This window comes from Pundamilia nyererei, unplaced genomic scaffold, assembly GCF_000239375.1.
Source record: "Pundamilia nyererei isolate P.nyererei 1_Seehausen unplaced genomic scaffold, PunNye1.0 scaffold00003, whole genome shotgun sequence".
Lineage (NCBI taxonomy): Eukaryota > Metazoa > Chordata > Actinopteri > Cichliformes > Cichlidae > Pundamilia > Pundamilia nyererei.
The window spans coordinates 4,872,557-4,888,059 of record NW_005187404.1 but is presented as its reverse complement, the minus strand read 5'-3'; the positions used below and the strand labels follow the sequence as shown (position 1 = coordinate 4,888,059).

Sequence of the window (15,503 nt, the reverse complement as noted above, 5' to 3'; positions counted from 1 at the left end):
GCTTTTCTCAGTTATTCCCAACACACAATAATACTTTGCTCACCCTCACCGCCATGCTGTATGAAGTCTTGGTGCTCCAACTGGTTAGAGCACAATTTCTGTTTAAAAGAGGGATGGGCCCACACTGCTCTCCAAGATACTTGGAATATAAAGGTTATTCTAGCTGACTAACTGTCTGCCTGTCAATCAGAGTTAGATCATAGAAGAAGTCCCTGCCAAACAGAGCATGTCATACTTGGGCGTCTAGTTCAGCAAAGTTTAATTTAATGTGTGTTAACATTGATTTGTCATGTCACTGAGTCGAAAAAGTGTCAGCTCACTGACACTACAGTTGTTTTTAAAGAAAATTATAATGTAAAGTATCATCAAAAGCATCATAATCACAGGCAAGGAGATCCATAGTGACAACATTCGTAAATAGTGTGCATAGCTATGAAAAATCAAGTATTTTTCTGTCTTTTTTTTCCTCACTATAACAGGTCATTCCGAGCATGCGCTAGAAATCTAGGGAATATAACTTAAATTGAAAGATTGCTACCAGTGAGGGCAAAGTCTTTTTTGTGGGTTAAAAAGGTTTCTCTGTTGGGTGCCTATGAACACACACTCACCAGCCACTTTATTAGGTACACCTATTTAACTGTTTATTAACAAAAATATCTAATTAACCAATCACATGGCAACAGCTAAGTCATGTAGCCATGAAGACATAGTCAAAATGACCGGCTGAAGCTGATTTGAGCATAGCGTGGTTGTTGGTCCCTGACTGGCTCGTCTGAGTGTTTCAGAAACTGCTGATCTGCTGGGATTTTCCCACACCACCATCTCTAAGGTTTACAGAGAATTGTCCAAAAAAGAGAAAATATCCAGTGAGCTGCGGTTCTCTGGGAGAAAATGCCTTTTGATGCCAGAGGTCAGAGGAGAATGGCTGGACTGCTTTAACTCACGTATGAACCTCAAAGCAGATGAGCTGCACCAGCAGAAGGCCATAACAGGTGCCACTCCTGCTCGTTATAAACAGAAAACTGAGGCTCAGACTCACCAAAATTGGACAATAGAAGTCTGGAAAAACTTGGTATGGTCGTGATTTCTGCTGCAACAGTCAGATTGCAGAATTTGGTGTAAACAACATGACAGCATGGATCCATTCTGTCTTATATGAACTGTTAGTGTGGGCAATATTTTCTTGGCACACTCAGTACCAGCTGATCATTGTTTGAATTCCTCAGCCTAACTGTGTATTGTTGCTTCCAGTAGGATAACGCACCATGTCACAAAGCTCAAATAATATCAAACTTGTTTCTTGAACAGAACTGGTGAGTTCTCTGTACTCAAATGGACTCCACAGTCACCAGATTGCAATCCAATAGAGCACTTGATGTGGTGAAACAGGAGATTGATTATCCAGTACTAGCAAGGTATAACTAATAAAGTAGCCTGTGAGTGTATGAGGTTTCAGATTTTTCCAGAGCCATGCTGAAACATCAATCACAGCCTGAGGTGTTAAGTTAAACTGCATTATTACGCTTTGTTTGGCTCATGGCCGACTGAAAGCTTCTTACAGTAAATGATGCAGTCAGTATAAACAGAATGTATGAATGAAGCAGATAAGCCATGGTCTGAGAAATATGATAGGAATGCTGACAACAGTTAAGACTACCTGTGCCAGGGTCATTCTCATGGCACTGACCGGCGACGGTTCAATGTCCACCAACTGCTGCACCGAGCTCAGAGTCTGGCACACACACACACACACACACACAAACAAATAGACATCCAGGCATCCGCAGACCACACACCCAAAGAGCAGCAGTGCAAGCACACAGACAGACAAACACAAGGAGCGATTAGTGGAAAAAAAGTTTAGGGAAAAACTGTTAGCAAAGCTTGAACAGGAACAGGAAGACACAAAGAAGGAAGAGAACATTGTTACAGAGAAAACTGTTAGAACACTTGAAACAAGGCAAAAGATCAGAGGCAAGGAGAAACTGGCAGAACCCAGAGAGAGAAAGAGAAATGTAGAGAAAGGAGAGTGCACAATATGACTCAGACACAGGAGAGAAGGATACTACTCTAGAAAGGTATTAGAAACAGTGTCCAGTGAGAGCAATTTCTTTTTTTAGCCAGAAAGACTTAACAAGTCCCCGAAGAGGAGAAGAGAGGAGACAGCATGATTCCCACTGCTCCATTCCGATCACACAGACCGTGATCACTTGACAACAATTTAAAATATTTGTAGCATTCAGCAACCAATTGAATTTAAATGATTAAATTAGCTTGCGTAAATGACAAAAAAAAATCCCAGGCTAGAAAGATACGCTCCCAACGGACACGCAACATCTGAACACAGAGCCGATTCATGCATCTTTCACGTTGTCAGCAGACATTAGTTAACTGGGCAACTCCATCTGAAACTGTTAACATAAAGAAATCCCCAAAGTCTGGGAACAAAAGGCCCAAAGATATCTCAAGAGAAAAAAGGGCGATCACAGCTTTGGCTCACGGATTTTTAACTTGGCAGGTCTCTCAGCCCCAGATGTTTTAATGTGACTCTCTAAATCAGAACTGCGGTAAATGAATTCTGTTTCATCACTCAACTTAAGGATTTAAGCAACATTTTATACACATAAGATATTAGAGAGGACAGAAAACACAGGATGAAAGGAAAGCCCACATGGCTGGCTGCTGTCTGTGTGTGGGAGTTTGTGCGTATGTGTGTATGTATGTGTGTGTGTGAGTCAGCAAGTGAAGTGGAGTGACAGTCCTGCTGTGAACAGGTTTATGTACAAACAATCTAAGTACTAGTGATACATGAGTATTAATCCAGGAGATCTGTGTGTAGCTGTGTGAGTCTCACCGTGTCACATTCACTGGGCTGGAACTGGAAGTCGTGCGCTTTGTGAAACACCGGATTCTCTTGCATGAACAACTGCTGGTTGTACTCCTGCATTATCTGAAAGAAAGAGAGAAGGAGATCTTTAATCCAGTACATTTTGCATGCAAGTTTGGTGCTGTGTAAACCCGACAATACAAGAGTCTGTTGAACTTCATGTGTGACGAGGCTTCTGCTCCCTTCGAGGATGCAAACGACAATTTTTTTTCCCACTGCCGCATCTGAAGCCCACAGTGGGTGAGTGTTTCATATTCATGCATACATATGTGGGTTCATATTTTGACTTTAGAGGGATTAATTTTTCGGTCCAAGAGGGATATGGTTCAGAAGTTAAGTCGAGTTTCTGAAGACATAACATTCAAACCAAAGCTAGTGTGAGTGTAGTTTAGGATGAGACCCGAAACCAGTGAGAAACTGTCCCACACAGGAAGCAGCTAGAAGCGATGTGGTGAGCAAACAATCCTGAAATACAGTGACATTCAGTAAAATGGCAACATGCAAAATAACCCCTGATAATGCGTTCGGGTCCTGAAGTTAACATTTCACAATTTGCCTGTGACTACATGCTGCGTTAATCAAAAACAGTCACTGTGTTGTGTCTTTCTTGCACAGTTAAAGTAGAATAGAAACCTCATCATGCCACACAAAAGGTACACACAGCTGCTCCCTTATTCACACAGGGTCACAACAGAAGGTAGCTCTATCTTTGATTTGACAGATTTTTACACCAGATTTCCTTCCTGACACAACCCCAAAATGATTCGTGCCTACTTCTGCAACAGAACTGAAGATCTGCTTGTGAGGTGGCTGTGCAAACCACTAAACTGCAGACAGACACAAAGAAATTAAAGAAAGAAAATAACAGAAAGAAAAAGACTGCTGAATGTCAAAACACTTTCAGTGGGTTCCATAGAAATGTCTTACCACAGATTCAAAAAGCATATTTTTGTATTGTCTGACTCACCCTGGTGGATTTGTCCAAAAGGAACTGATACGTGTTGTGTGTAGCCTGGGAGGCCTCAAGCTCAGTGCGACAAAGTGCCACCAGGTAGTCTTTGACGTGCTCATAGATTCTGCCGTCCAAGGCCTAGAAGACAGACAGAGAAAGACAGGAACCAGGGGTTACACTGAAGCATGGATGGATTCAATGTAATTCCACAATCCTTAATAATAAAGCAGAGAGGACAAGGGAATCAGGAGGAGACACTAAGAAATAGACAAAGAGAACAGAATGTGAATAAGCGTTGCTAGTTTGTCGTAAACTCAAATTAAATCTTGTGTTTAGATAGCCATAAATGTACTGTGATTTTGTTACATAATCTACTGATGCACATCTATGTTTAAAAAATCATATTTGAGGTCCATAGTCCATAGATTACACTATAACTGATTGACAGCTCCCTTGCTTTTGTGTTATTTTTGTTGCATTTGTTGGGTGGGACAATTTCCTCTGTTAATGATTGTTTCTGTTATTGCATAAGCTACTGTGTAGCAGGACTAAATCAATGGAAACGTCTTGTGTGGAAGGTAATTTCAAGCTTTATTTTATGATAAATTTCACTAGAACACACCCCAAAACATGCAAAATACATACAGTCAAATTGAACAGAAATAGAGTCCAGCATAGCAAAGCCCACTTCTGTTACAAACAAACACGCCTCACTCGCATCGCCGCCTCCCATGGCGTACTGTATATTATAACTTTAAATGCAGTATATGGCATGTTTCCATGGGCCATTAAAAAGGATTTTATGAAAAACACTAAACTAAAAAAGGAAGAGGTGAAAAAGTGAAGAGAAAGATGGTGGGAAAATATAAAGAGGTGAGAGGGAGGGAACGAAGTCACAGGAAGGCCCAAAACCACGCAGATGTTTTTATTTAACAACTGTTAACATTAGCGTTTCTGATGCACAGATATAAAGACATTTTAATGAAGTATGCAGTCCAAGTGAACAGCCTTTCTATGGGCAGCCGGGATACTGCTGCCAAGCTGTAGGCAACGCTGCCAAACAGACAGAGAGCGGGGCTAACGGAGGGGAAGGGAGAGCATTTTGAAAAGGTATAAAAGGTATTAGTGGGTGAGAGAAAAAAAGAGAGACTTACTGAAAAAAATGTGTTTATGGGACACGAGTGTGTGTGTGAGTGAGTATGTGAGTGTGTTCTTTGGATGGTGTTCTCACAGCTGCAGAGGAAGGTGAAGGGGTTCAGATTCCAATTCAACAAAACACAGAGAAGGCACACACACACACAGACATCAGTGATCAAATGCTCAGAGACACACACATACACGCACTCCTCTGGCCAAAGTCTCAGAAACGTGCACATACTATTCTAACCAGCGGATCATTTAGGCCAAGTCTGCAGCCTCCAGCTAACACCTACGTCTGTCTCCTTCTTATACAGACAAACACATTTAAAAAAACAACATAAAACCCACAACCCACAGCATTCACACACAACACAGCCTCAAAAACAATGGGATATTGACAAGGACATTATGTCATTAAGGGTGGGTTGCTGGCTGACTTCTCTCTAAATGTTCCCTCATCATTCTGGTCATTTCCTCCTCCCCCTTTCTTCTCTTCCTGCCCTCCTTTTTTCATCCATTTACGGTAGTGTTGAAATGAAGTGAGTCAGCTTCCAGAAAAAGCCCCGTCCGTCCCTATACCATGGCCAGTGGATGTGTGTTTATGTGTGTGTGTCTGTGTTTGGGTTGAATGACTGCATCAGTTGGAACAATAAGGGCAGCACAGGGGAGCAGACGGGGCAGCAGAGGTGCAAGTGTGAGGGTGTGTGGTTGTGTGTGTCAATGTCTAGCCGGCAACTTTAAAGACCGACATTAATAACAGCATATACTGCTGACAGCAGAGGGAGATGTTGAGCAGTCGGTTCTTCCTCTGCCCTTTCACTACAGCTGTCGCATTGACAAGGACGGCTCACCTATAAGATTTAAGTTATTACCGCAGCCTCACTACAACTCTCAGTACAGTCAGTATTTATGAAGGGAAGATTTGATCTAAACAAGGCTATCAATTACAAGTCTCCTCACCTATCATCCCCAGAGAAACTATTCTATTATCCTTCAGTCATCTATTTCACACTTAATCATTTTCTTTTCTCAGATGACCTAGGAAGGAAGGAAGCCGATTCTTACCACTATAACTCATTTAATCTCAAACATTTCATGGGATAACTACAATATCTGTTGAACATGGAGATGAAAAGGCCCCAAAAGCATACAGGAATGCATTCATGGAAAAGATTTCACGCCTTCCTTGAACTGCAGAGAGAACTCATACATTCACAAGTGCTGATATTTTCAGGTAAACACCACAAATGAATCAGCACAGGAAGGAGAGGGAGGACAGACAGCTTGCTTCCTTCTAGCAATGTCCCTCATTCTCTGTGTGTGTTTTCATGCGCATATTTGTGTATGTGCATATTTCCCTGCAGTCCTGTCCTTCTGTCACAAGAAGCTAAGGATCTATTATTCAGAATGGCCTCGTAGTATAGATGCTCATGCACGCCTAAGGCAGAGCATGCGAGAGTGAGGAGAGAAGACAGAAAAGAAGATGGGAGAAGAAATAAACAAGGAGTCAAAAGCCAAGAAACAGAAGAAAAAAAACTTAAATTTTATTTAATACTATTGAAATCCTGAGTACATACCATTTAACTGATGGTCAGACAAATGAGAAAAACAAGAGCAATAAAGCTGCAGATGTAAAACAGACCAACATGTGTGTCTATAACAGAACTACCATAATCAGTCACGCCTGAGGATTTTTCATGCTGAAGAATTAAGCAATTGTCAATCAGACGCTTTCCAGATAGTACTGCACAGTGGGTTAAAATCTCATTATGCTTTTCTATGTTTATAATTCCACAAATTTTAACAAGACACCCAACACCACTGGCTGAAATGCAGCTTCAAACCATGACAGTTTTACCGATGGCTGTAGACACTCACTTGTCGTGCATTTTCCACTCTGGACTACTGATTCTCAGTCCAGTTGTTGTGAAGTTTGGCACATCTTTTTCTCCCTTCCTTAACAATGTTTGTTGACAGCCACCCTTTCTACTGAGACACTTCTTTTGAGGCTTTAGTGAACAGTAGAGAATAGACCAATTGAAGTGTCAGATGCATCTCTCAGGTCCTGGGTTTGGATTTTTCACATTTCTTTAAGAAATAACTTTCAGATACTGTTCATCTGCTATAGGCAGTTTTGACACACCATGCTGAGATATGCCAAGTTTTCATCTAATAGATCTCTGGAAATCACTTGTTAGAGCAAAAATGCTCTAACGTGTCTGTGTTATCTTTGGCATTTTTAATAGATTCAACACAAGAAACTGGAACAAATGATGTTTTGTGACATACTACTAGTAACAAATTGCTTAAAAAATGTAAAAATTGGTTTCTTTTCATCCCTTGAGTTAGGTTCTGTTTTGTGCTTGAATTGTTTCATGAAAATGGTCAAGTAAAAGTAATGGACTGAAAATTTGTGAAAAAGCAGCCAGAGAAACTTGAAAAAGACCTTCAGACATCCTGGAGAACTATTGCTCGAGAACACTTTAAAAATTCCAAGAAATTCTGGCTCTTTGGAGGCAAAATATAAGGAAACATATGATGTTTCGAGACTTTTACTTTATGTGTTGTATCTGTGAGCATGTTAGCCCATGTTTGTACAACAGAGTAGCTAGGCTGTAAGTGAATTACAGACTGGGATTTTTGTTTGTGTATTTTCATACAGATCATAATTAAAGCAGTATCACAACTGAAACAGCTCAGCAAGATATTATTGTGTCTGATTAAGACTGGGCTTAACCACCTTTTGTATTCAATCATCTTAGCAGTTTAAAATAAAAGACCAAAGACAAAAGAATGTCTTTTTTGATATTCCATCAGCTGAAAATGATAATTTCCTGCCCACCGATGATTTGGTTTAAGTTGACATTAGCATGGCTCACTTTTCTTCACATAAGCCCCTTTCAAATCGTAAATCCGCACAACGCTGCGACTTTCTTTGAAGACTCAAAACTGTGAAATCAACACTTTTTCGTGTGTGATATTTCCCTACCAGCTATTTCACTGACAGTGAATGGGAGTCTGACTTTGTGGACTCATGAAAGGAACACATTTTCCCAAAACGGAACTTAGATTCAAAGCTCTCCAATTTATATTCTGAAAACAGAAAAATGCTTCCTCATTCCCGTCCAAAAAAAAAAAAAAAATCCCTCCGGATATAATCCAAGGGAGGCTCTTAAGTCAGTACTTGATCTAGTAAAGCAAAATATTGCAACAGCATTAAAATCTCGAGTCTTTAATGTTGGCTTTGTGTTTTCACTTTCACAGCACTTACCTCATTCATTTCCTTTCTTTCATCTTTCTATATTTACCTGTATGCAGTGCAGCAGATCTGTATGGTAGTACCGATCGTGGTGAGCATTGGCAGCAGCTAGCGTTAGCAAGTAGTCATTCCTGGCCTGTGTCGCCTTTGAGTTACAGTCACTTCTTTTTGCTTTCAACTTCAAAAAACAGACAGAAAAAATGTGTATAGTGTTACTACTTGTTTTTAAATAATTGTTCAAAGTAATACATCTGAAAGCCCTGCCTAAATAAGCCGCTGTTATGTTTCAGGTTCTTACCTTCACACTTGCTTTCTGTAAACTAATTCTTGACTGAAAAAGACCCAGTTTAGACCTGAAAAAGACAAAAAACAAAACAATAATAAGTATCTAATTTTATTTTTATTTTTTTTAAACACTGTAAACTTTTTGTGTATTCACATTTTTAAATTTAACATGTCAAGTAAAAGACGACAGAAGGGAAGATCCAAGGATTTCTACCACATCTCCATCCTCTGATTCGGACCAGACTTTATTGACGAACCCTGGCCTGAGCAGAGCGAGACTTGACAGTGATGAATGTGAGCCTGATCCAGACACTCATTTGTATCAATGACAGAGAGAGCCTGTCTCCTCCCGGCATGTGTATCTGTGCGCATGAGCGCAAAAACATTAAAAAAAAGCATGTTTATTTCGATTAAATCTAACACTCGCCGATGCAAATGCTTCAGTGTGTAATTTTCTCTGCCAGTTCCCCGCGCGAGAGTACCTGTAAAATGCTTCTACTTAAGTCCTACTTTACACCCCGAGTGCTGTTAAAAATAACATTCACACCAATTTATTCCTGTGTGTTCCTTGTGCCTCGCCATTTTTATCCTCTCAAACACACACGCATGTGCATACTCTCCAATAATGGCACACAGGCGATACAGTTATTTCCATCGCTGCTACTTTCTACTGAGCGATGGAGAACAGAAAAGAGTAGATTGGCCAATCGATGTGAGCGCAAACCAAGGGTTGAGAATTCAATGAAGTGAAAATGTCACCATAGCTACTGCTACCAAGGGATGGGAGGAAAACAACACTCATCAGCTCCAGATCAAACTCTGGAACTAATTGTGAGACTGCAAAGCTTCAAGATTTGAATTCTTAGAGCAGAAACAGGTCAGGTGGCTGTTCAATCAGAAAGCCTCTTAAGCTTGGAAGGTAATAAAAAAGTAAAGGACAGACACCAGGGTCACAGGAAAAAAGTGCTTTCAATCAACATCAACATTACTCTCTATATATCTGCTGGAGCTATGCTTCAAATTAATTAATAATATCAAATTAACATCGTTTAGATGTGGTTAGCTGATTCATCAAAACTAAAGTCAGTCAATGTTTCCACACTATTCTTTACTGTTCCTCTGTTGTTGTTTTCATGTCTTTTCGTCTGTATTTTTTCTCTCTCTTTCAAACACCTGTGTATGTTTATGACTGATTGCTTCTTTCATCCTCGATGACAATGTTTTTCCCTTTCTTTATCTCTCTCCAAACAGAAACACACACACACACATTCTCCTTATGAGGTTAACCAGCTTCACTCTCTTGATTGCATTCTCCCTCACCATGGAGACCATCTGTTTAGTCACACCATTTTTATATATTTACCAAGAAGTGTGGTAAATTAAAGAAAAATCCAACATAAAGTTTCTAAGTAAGACAAGTGTAGGGAGACAGGATTTACCACCAGTAGACTTTGGGTGTGACTTGATATTTAGGAGGACTCTTCTCTCATTTTGGTGTTATGATACACGGTTGTGTAAAGTGCTCTCTTGAGCTTTATTCACACAGGCCTAAACATCCTTCAGTGACCCACAGGCAGTAAATAGGTGAAATGGGTCTCAAAGAGGTGCTACACCGAAAACCTTGCAATGTCTTTCGTTGCTATCAGTTTGCTGCAGTCACCTGTAGGTTGCACAGAAATGAACTAAAGCTAAAAAGTGTGGCGCAATCTACGCTATATTGCTAAAAGTATTCCCTCGCTCACCCAAATCAATGGATTCAGGTATTCCAGTTACTTCCATTGCCACAGGTGTATAATATCAAGCCTCTAGGCATGCAGACTGCGTCTACTAATATTTGTGAACGAATGAGTCGCTCTCAGGAGCTCAGTGAATTCCAGAGTGGTACCGTGATAGGACACAACCTGTGCAGTAAGCCTAGCACTGAAATTTCCTCACTACTACATATTCCACAGTAAACTGTTAGTGGTATTATAACAAAGTGGAAGCGACTGGAAATGACAGCAACTGAGCCATGAAGTGATGAACCCTTCCTGTTCCAACATGACTGCGCACCAGTGCACAAAGCAAGGTCCATAAAGACATGGATGAGTGAGTCTGGTGTGGAAGAACTTGAATGGCCTGCACAGAGTCCTCATCTCAACCCGCCAGAACAACTTTAGGATGAATTATGAGTGGAGACTGCGGGCCGGCCCGTCTCATCCAACATCAGTTTCTGACCTCATAAATGTGCTTCTGGAAGATTGGTCAAAGGTTCCCATAAACCCACTCTTAATCCTTGTGGAAAGCCATCCCAGAAGAACTGAAGCTGTTATAGATGCAAAGGGTGGGCTGACTGACATCATGTTAAACCCTATGGGTTAAGAATGGGATGTCACTCAAATTCATATGCATATGAAGGCAGAGGAGTGAATACTTTTGGCAATATAGTGTATGAATGTTTTCTTTGTATAATTGTCTTTACCTTAAAATATAAAGCACCTTGAGGCAACTGTTGCTGTGATTTGGTGCTAGATAAATACAATTGAATTGAACTGAATGGTAACCATCAAAGTAATAGTTGGTTGAAATCTGTTGGTCACATCAATAAGATGAATTGAGAAATCAGTGTCTTCAATGCAAACAAAACACAACCCTCAAGCAATCAAAGCAATCCCAAAGAGGTTTTTGGTGCAGCATCCTCTTTGCAACCGATTTCATCTAAATCTGGTAACTGCACCGCTCAAAATCAAAGACAATAAAAAATTAGAACAGCTTTGTATTGATTTGCAAGTGGACCCAACTGATGCCAGGCAAATATGCGCCCTCCACAGCATAACAGGGACACCAGATCCCCTCACTGAAACTGACTTGGCAACTACCTGAAAAGCCCTACACACACACACGTGCACAGTGTTGCGGCAGACTTACTTCGCCTCGATGTCGGCCTTCTCTCGTATAGCGTGGGCAACCTGCTCGCAGTCGTAGTATTTTTTCTTAGCTTTGGCTAACTCCTTCACTGACTCCTGCAGCTCTGCTTGAATGCCGCTCAGCTGATCTATTGTCTGTGAAAAGGGAAAAAGACAACAGGCATATGTTTGAAGAACAAGCAGAACAACATGAAGTTAACTCTGAGCAAGCACATTGGAAAGATGCAGCAGCAACAGAGCACAAATACTGCTTCAGGAAAAAAATGACCAACTCACCTTTTTAAGCTGCTGCTCCTTGTACAGTCTAACAGTCTTAGCGGGCTCTGATACTTGACTCTTGTAATTGTCGCATACATTGAGCCTGGACTGGCTCACCTGGACTGTACCTTCTAAATAGGACCTCCACACTGCATACACATTCCTAGTAGGAGAGAAAAAGCACTGAGTGCTGGAAAGTTTCTGCAGCTGGATTATTTAATTAATCCAATATCCATTTGCTTGGATATTGGACACGTTTTTTAAAATGTGGGTTTTAAAAAAACTGTGTGAGCAGGGAACCACAAGGGGAGAAAATTTGTGTCGCAAATGCATTATTTCTGTTTGTCAGAATAACTTAGATCCAACTTCAAGTCTTCTATTTCAGTGCCTCTGTTACAGTAAATAATGACTCATAACTGTGCTGTAGACCATGACGATTTTTTTCTAGAATATTGAACGACTCCAGCACAGTATAATTTCAGCTTTCATGTGAACACTGCAGCTGAAATAAATTTGTAGATGATGCAAGAAGACAAAGTAGCTTCCAGCTCCTAATTTTATGTAATATGTGCATTTTTCTGTGTCATATGCACACACACACAAACCTACCTATAGTCTGTTCTCTGGTCATCAGGGTTGATTCCAGGCCAGTCTCTCTTTAGGTACTGACTCGCTAACTTCTGCAGAGCCTGAAAGCACAAGAGCACAAAAATGGGGAGCTGGGAACAATTAAGGACCATCTAGCTCCTATTGTCTGATTAATGAATCCCTGCCAAATCCCCGGAGAAGATGCTTTTGATGTTATAGGAAACATGCAGACTGTTAGAATAAAATGAATTACAAGTTTGTGAACTGCACTGAGTCAGCTCACTTGCACCCAGTCATTCAGATGAGAGAAACAGTGTCTAATGTTTGGAATTCATAGCGAATAAAATACATTCAAATCTGCAACTTGACAGAAAATGCATTCACTGTTATCATTATGCAAGAAAAAGGAACGTATGGTGAAGATGGGCGGTTGGATTTTTATTTCTGTACAGTGGATGTTTTACAGTTTAGTTTGGGTATCAGTGCACAAAACAATAGACCGGCTTTGTATCAGTAAATCCGAGTCAGTTCCCGAGAAACCTGAGGGCTACAAGAAAGGGTAACCTACATCTTCCAGACTGGGTCACTGTGTCAGTAACAGTGACTCACAAACGCTCTGTCCTCGTGTCCCTGTGTTTACGTTCGTAGGGATGGGTAGCCTTAATAAAAGAATCCCTACTAAAATACAGTCAAGACAGTTTGAGTTTCAAGGTAAATACTCCAATCCTCAAAGCCACCTTCTTCCCTTTATCTTTTTTATCAAGCTTCCAGATCTGCATGTAAATCTGATATCATTCCTCTTTACAAATCTCCTCCTTGTTATCCTAAATCACCAACACTTCCCTCTCTCTCCATGCTTCACCCTTCATCACTTACATTATGATTCTCAAAAGGCCTATTTTTAAATCTAACTATTGCCCCCCCCCACAATCCCCTTACACCCAATTGCATTTACACATATACACATCCCTTCTGTGCTCTTTTTTTCTAATACCATGCTATTGAGCTCTCTTTTACTTTTGTCTCTCTCATTATAACATACTCAACAGAATTACCCTGTATCTCTCTTTCTCATCTTGCTTTTTTTCACCTTTCACAGATGGTGACTGAGGCCATCAAAGAACAGTTCTTTCTCTAGTTTCCTGGACCAGATATTTGTTTCCCTCCAGCTGACACACAAGCTTGTGTCCTGGGGGAGACTGTGGCCTAGTGACCCCTGGCATCCACTGTCTAAAAACCTCATAAAGAAAGGGAGAATAACTCTTTTATGAAGAAAAAAGAAAAAAAACAGCATTATCTCCTAAATGTCTCAACTGGAGTGAACTAAGCATGTTTTGTAGTACATGACATGCAGTGAGTAGATTAATAAAGAGAGTCCAGGTTTAGTTTTATTATCTATTTGTGCCTTTATTTTGCACAAATAAAGGAAAGATAAAGAAACAGCAAAAGCAAAATAAACAAATGGGCAAGATTACTGGCATCAGCAACCTTGTGTCATGAACACATAAAGATCAAGAACAGTCATCCTCGCTCTCTTTTTCTCACTCTTACCAACAGGCTGCAGTGGATCTGGATGGCACTTTTACTTTGAAGCCAACATTCTCCATTTCTGGTTTGTGTTGGACTTTTAACAGTTTCACTGTGGCAAGTAGTTTACAAGTATTTGCAGATAGGTCAACACCTTCATGCAAACTATGGGCAACCTTGGGAATCTGCTAACTACTAATTGCAATTAGGTTTTCGGTTCAGCACCATATACCCTTTTACAACAGATTTCACACTAGTGACGGCAACCTCCAGAAACCACTCCCCAACTGGTTACCAGGAAGTCACTTACCAGTCTAGGCCTTCGTGGTTAAGGCTTTAGCAATTGATTTCACACCGACGATTACCAGAACCCTTCACAGCTGGTCAGGTAATATTCATTTTCACATAGCAACCGGTGGTCACCGACTGCTGCCTGAGGCCTCAAAGAAATCTCTCTGAACGCTAAACTGCTCAAACAGTCTGATTAGACACTCATCTGCAGAACTTTCCAATACCAACAAACTAACATTCACGCCCACTTCACATGAGGATTATCCATCTGTCCAGTGCAGTGAAGACAGGCTGCGTTTGAACCTCTCTTCCTTTTTCATTCTTGTTACAACTCCACATCTCTTGTTACAGTATCACATCTCTCTGCTACTGCAGCTCTTAATCCACTCCACACTGAGGCCACCCATATGGAAAAGTAACGAAGAGAAACATTGTACTACCAGATGGGATTCTAAATTTTTTTTTTAATTGTTTGTATTTCTTTTCCATATGTGCATCCATAACAACATAAAGAGCTCCGGATTTCTGACTTGATCTGTGGTTTGTTTCTAGCGAAGAAATTCTTTGCACTGCACTGTAACAGCTAGGAGATAGAGGATGTTATGCCATAGAACCGTCAATAAAGCTATTAAACTACATTTTGACCTCCAGCTGTCTTCAGAATGAAGACAACCCATCACTTGGGTAAGAACAGGACATTCTTACATTCAATATGAACCTGTGGGCAAATTCACACTTAAACAAATCTGAACTTACCATTTATTTAAAGGGGAGAGTGCCTTTGAAAGCAAGCCAAAACATAAAGTTGCAGGAGTAGCCATTTCACTATTAGACATTGACCACCTGCATGTCCTTGCTCCAAACCTTTTTTTTATGCCAGCACACAACTTGGAGCCTCTTAGATCAGCCTACAGAGCTGTTATCAGAGTAAGAGCAATGACTGAATGGTGAGAAGGACACTGACTGACTGATATGTGAAAGCTTACCTAAGGTGCTCTTGGCCTATTAGGAGGATGCTCTTCAGTTACTCCTGGCTCATCTTTTTATTCCAACTGCTCTTGCTACAGCCTCTCTTCCCCCCTTCCTCTCTATTTTCATGCAGTATGCTTTGTTCCTTTCCATTTTTTTCTCATTCTCTCTCTCTCACTCTCTCCAGCTTCCTTCTATTCATTTTCTACAGGACATCTCATCCCTCCATCCTCCTTTCTCTGCTGTCATCACCTGACAACCACCTGAACAGCATGTTGCCATAGCAACTCCTCTGCCCTCCCTATGCGGTCTTGGTGAAGTAGAAATGCTCCCTTTAGTAGTGTGTCTTTATGTGTGTGTATGTCATATTCACACACACACACACACACACACACACACACACACACACACACACACACACACACACACACACACACACAC

The 15,503-nt window shown here is 40.7% G+C and overlaps 2 protein-coding genes across 3 annotated transcripts in view; one reads left to right on the top strand and one right to left on the bottom strand.

Annotated features, from left to right (window-relative positions):
* The window catches only part of fchsd2 (FCH and double SH3 domains 2), a 70,218-nt gene that overhangs the window by 28,234 nt on the left and 26,481 nt on the right, over window positions 1-15,503 (bottom strand). Inside the window, exons 4-11 of one of the 2 annotated variants that reach the window (XM_005720743.2) lie at window positions 12,297-12,376; window positions 11,706-11,850; window positions 11,431-11,564; window positions 8,537-8,591; window positions 8,288-8,416; window positions 3,855-3,977; window positions 2,855-2,950; window positions 1,658-1,732 (exon numbers count right to left, since the gene is read on the bottom strand). In XM_005720743.2, the coding sequence (XP_005720800.1) occupies window positions 1,658-1,732; window positions 2,855-2,950; window positions 3,855-3,977; window positions 8,288-8,416; window positions 8,537-8,591; window positions 11,431-11,564; window positions 11,706-11,850; window positions 12,297-12,376 (837 nt within the window). The remainder of the gene's footprint in view (window positions 1-1,657; window positions 1,733-2,854; window positions 2,951-3,854; window positions 3,978-8,287; window positions 8,417-8,536; window positions 8,592-11,430; window positions 11,565-11,705; window positions 11,851-12,296; window positions 12,377-15,503) is intronic. The other variant, XM_005720744.2, reaches the window with a different exon arrangement.
* The window catches only part of p2ry2.1 (purinergic receptor P2Y2, tandem duplicate 1), a 47,308-nt gene continuing 34,761 nt past the window's right edge, over window positions 2,957-15,503 (top strand). Inside the window, exon 1 of the mRNA XM_005720747.1 lies at window positions 2,957-3,127. The gene's annotated coding sequence lies outside the window, so the exon portion shown is untranslated. The remainder of the gene's footprint in view (window positions 3,128-15,503) is intronic.